The sequence below is a fragment of the Branchiostoma belcheri genome, unplaced genomic scaffold (genome assembly GCF_001625305.1).
Source record: "Branchiostoma belcheri isolate BF01 breed outbred unplaced genomic scaffold, Haploidv18h27 scaffold969, whole genome shotgun sequence".
In the NCBI taxonomy this organism is placed as follows: domain Eukaryota; kingdom Metazoa; phylum Chordata; class Leptocardii; order Amphioxiformes; family Branchiostomatidae; genus Branchiostoma; species Branchiostoma belcheri.
The window spans coordinates 1,878-6,385 of NW_017804652.1; the positions used below are offsets into that span (position 1 = coordinate 1,878).

The 4,508-nt window shown below is 46.7% G+C and overlaps 1 protein-coding gene across 1 annotated transcript; it reads right to left on the minus strand.

Moving 5' to 3' along the window:
• Positions 1-306: 306 nt before the first annotated feature.
• On the minus strand, positions 307-2,132 carry LOC109461833. Its single transcript, XM_019758301.1, has 2 exons — positions 2,007-2,132; positions 307-1,952 (listed from the first exon to the last, which is right to left on the minus strand). Exons 1-2 carry the CDS (start codon positions 2,130-2,132, stop codon positions 1,317-1,319), a joined length of 762 nt encoding a protein of 253 aa, XP_019613860.1. The 3' UTR covers positions 307-1,316.
• Positions 2,133-4,508: the final 2,376 nt, after the last annotated feature.

Here is a 4,508-nt window from a genome sequence, read left to right on the forward strand (position 1 = left end):
GACTTATTACCATAAAAGACCACTTCACATACCCCTTTTCTTTCCAAACCACCTAAAACCTTCCGTAGATCGCAAAATCTTTGCTGCAAAATGAAGAAAACATTGCCATCGGGCATCGTCAAGTACCAGCTTCCATGTTATGTGGCCAAGTTTCATCTAGACAACATTGCAAGGTTGCCAACATGCAATTTTGTATATGTCATGGCTTTAGGTCCGGACTTACAAGTCCGGAACTGAACCTAAACCTCTGGACTTGAATCCGGACCTGAACCTAAAATTGGGTTTAGGTATGCATCACTATTGGTACGTGCTGCAAGCAATAACATTAACAAATTTTAAAGTTGAATGTATATAACTCACTCACTCACTCACTGTCCGGTTTATCGTCTATATAGTATAACATGTATACTATAGTTCTAAAAATATTTGTACATTCTGGTAAATTTCAGGAGAAATGCCAAGGCGTAGGAAAGTGCCCAAGACTAAGAGGTTGAGTGCGTGGAAGGCAAAGCAGGAAGTGGAGAGGCTGGCTGATGAGCAGGAAGCCGAGATAACAGACCAGGAGCCAGCTGTTGAGCAGGAGGTAGAGCTCAGAGAGGAGGAGCCGTCTGATGAGCAGGAAGTAGAGGTAACAGGGCAGGGGCCAGCTGTTGAGCAAGAAGTAGAGGTAACAGGGGCCTGGGAGGGTCGAGGATGGACAGTTTATGTTTAACCCATTGACAGCAGATGATCAAATGTACCTTGCAGGTCAGTTAAACCTCCCTGTAGCAAAACCCCATAATATGAAGCAAAGGAATGTCCCTCTGGAGCCACCTCGTTCTAGTGATCTTGTCAGAATAGAGAAAGATGGGAACTGCTTCTATAGAGCCATAAGTCACCATATCTGTGGCACCCAAATGTATCATCATGTAGTAAGGCAGCACTTGATTCACTTTATGTCAACATTGTCTGAGGATGTTTACAGGTCTTGGTTCGACGGAGGACTAACCATGGACCAGTACCTGGCTCGTGCGGATTGGGCTCACAATGGGAAACGTCCAGGAGACTTTGGTGCATGGGCCACAGAGGTAGAAATGGATGCAATGGCTTTATTCTTGGGAATACGCATCTTTTTGTACACTAAGTATGGCAACAAGTGGACATGGTGTAAGTACCCATCAAACGAGAATATTTATGATAAGACCATGTCAGAAACAAGTAATGCTGTGTACTTACAACATGAAAATGAGGATCACTTTAATGTTGTCACAACAGTTTTGAGCCGTAGGCAGACAAGGAGCATGTCACGGTGCTGCAGACAAGAAGGTACAGAGGCTTCAGAAGCTGCCAGCAGCAAGAGAAAGATCACACTGAATGACAACAATGATGATGACCGGAAAAAGGCCAAACGGGAGAGAGAAAGGAAACGGTACCAAGAAGATGAGACATATGCCCAGGCGCAACGGGACAGGAAGAAGACACGGTACCACACTGATGAAGACCATGCCCAGGCTGAGCGTGATAGAAAGAAGGAACGGTACCACGCTGATGAAGACCATGCCCAGGAGAAGCGAGACAAAACGAACGAACGGTACCACACGGATGAAGACCATGCCCAGGCTGAGCGTGATAGAAAGAAGGAACGGTACCACGCTGATGAAGACCATGCCCAGGAGAAGCGAGACAAAACGAAGGAACGGTACCACACGGATGAAGACCATGCCCAGGCTGAGCGTGATAGAAAGAAGGAACGGTACCACGCTGATGAAGACCATGCCCAGGAGAAGCGAGACAAAACGAACGAACGGTACCACACGGATGAAGACCATGCCCAGGCTGAGCGTGATAGAAAGAAGGAACGGTACCACGCTGATGAAGACCATGCCCAGGAGAAGCGAGACAAAACGAACGAACGGTACCACACGGATGAAGACCATGCCCAGGCTGAGCGTGATAGAAAGAAGGAACGGTACCACGCTGATGAAGACCATGCCCAGGAGAAGCGAGACAAAACGAAGGAACGGTACCACACGGATGAAGACCATGCCCAGGCTGAGCGTGATAGAAAGAAGGAACGGTACCACGCTGATGAAGACCATGCCCAGGAGAAGCGAGACAAAACGAACGAACGGTACCACACGGATGAAGACCATGCCCAGGCTGAGCGTGATAGAAAGAAGGAACGGTACCACGCTGATCAAGAGCATGCACAGGACAAGCGAGACAAAACGAAGGAGCGTTACCACACTGATGAAGAGCATGCGCAGGAGAAGCGAGACCGCGAAAAGGATAGATATCATACAGATCCAGAGCAGAGAGATTTGAAGAAAAGAAATGTGCAGATCAACAGAGAAAGAAACCAGAATTTACCAGATGTTAATAAGGCCATTGAAAAGTTCCAGGTGGAATGCAAAAAGGGACCAGAGTATGTTTGCACTGTATGCCATAGGCTTTTGTTCCGTGATCAAGTTGTAATCTGTCACAAAGAAAAGTATGTTCAGGATGTCCACTTCTGTCTTACCGGTAAGTATGTACATGAATGCAATGAAAACTGCAGCCCCAATGCATGTTCCATAGTAAACACATCCAAGGGGAAAGAGTGGGTATGTCACTGTTGTCATGAGCACTTGAGGAAGAAAAAGACCATTCCATTTGAGGCCCAGAGTAATAGAATGAAGCTCCCAGAAATACCTCCTGAGCTGAATAGCCTCAATACTCTGGAGTCACAACTTATAGCTAAGAGAATACCATTTATGAAAGTTGCCGCTCTCCCGAAAGGGGGCCAGAAGGGAGTCATAGGTCCTGTAGTGTGTGTCCCAGCAGATGTAAGTGAAACACATGCAGTCCTTCCCAGAATGCCTACAGAAGCTCTGCTAATCAAAGTGAAACTTAAGAGGAAGCTACAGTACAGTGGACATTACATGTATAGACAGATTAGTCCAATGAAAGTAGATGCAGCTCTGAAGTATCTTGTAGAAAATAATGAACATTACCGGGGCACGAGTATTGATGCAGACTGGGCTTTGTCTTGGAACGAAGAAGAAGGGCTTGTCGAACCATCTGTTGCTGAACCCAGGGTGGAAGACAACTCAGAAGCGCGTACAATCCCAGAGCACGGAGAGTCAGTCAGTCAAGATGGGAATGGCATGGTAGGGACAACCGAAGATGGTATGGAAGATGATGAAATGGACAACATTCTTCAACAGGTGAATGTGGAAGAAGCAGTGGAAGAAGCAGCTCTGACCGAGGAGGAGGTACTGGACAACAACTTGCGGGGGCTGCCGCATGATACTTGCCTTCAGCCAATAGACATAGGGCAGGAGTTTCTTGACCACCATGATGAACACATCCTGTGTGTAGCTCCAGGAGAGGGGAAGGAGCCAGTTTCTGTATTTCAGGAGGTTGGAGGAGAGGCAATGTCTTTCCCTGTTCAATTTCCAACTGGGAAGTTTTCTTTTAATGATGAACGCGATGTACGTATTACGCCTAGCAAGTTCTTCAAGGCGCGGCTTATGGGTGCAGATACACGGTTTGCAAGAGATACTAGCTACATATTCTTTGCACAATATGTAACAGAGCTGCGCTTCATACAATCGAACATTTCCATATCTATGCGCAAAGGTTCGCCTACAACAAGTGATGGCCGTAGAATATCTGCTGGAATGTTGTCGAACAGAGAAGACTTACAGGCCATTCTTAAGTCAGATCAAGGCTATCGCTTCCTTCAGCCAGTCAGAGGTACTCCGCAATTCTGGGACAGGGCACTAAATGAATTGTATGCAATGATAAGGCAGCTTGGGATTCCGACGTGGTTCGCGACATTTTCTGCCGCAGATTTGCGATGGCCAGAAGTGTTGGAAGCAATTCGACAAGATGACAGCACGGTACCAGTAAGCAATTTGTCCTGGGAAGAGCGTTGCGACATTTTAAAGAGTAATCCTGTCACTGCTGCGCGCATGTTCGATCACCGAGTCAAGCAGTTTTTCAAACACGTCATTAAGTCTCCATCGCAACCGATTGGAGAGGTAGTGGATACATTCACCAGGACCGAGTTTCAGCAGCGCGGAAGTCCGCACATACATTGTTTGTTCTGGGTAAAAGATGCGCCAAAATTGAATGTAAATTCTGAAGAAGAAATCTGCGCTTTTGTAGACAAGTATGTTTCTAGTCAGCTACCCAACCCAGAGACGGATAGAGAGTTGTTTGACATAGTTAGTCAGGTTTAAATGCACCGAAAAGGTCATACGACGTCGTGCAAGAAAGGTGGCAAGGTCTGTAGGTTTGGATTCCCTAAACCTCCAGTAAAGCAGACGTTTCTGTGCAGCCCGGTAGCCCTGCAGGACCTGACCGATGAAGAATTGGCATCCATTTCAGAAAAAAAGAAGCAAGCCGAAGCAGTCCTGAAACATTTCTGGGATGTGTTGGACAAGAAGAATGAGCCAGAAAACTGCTCTACAGAAGATCTTCTAAAGGAGGCAAAGATCACCACTGCACAGTTATGTGAGGCCTTGAATTTGATGGCAACCAGG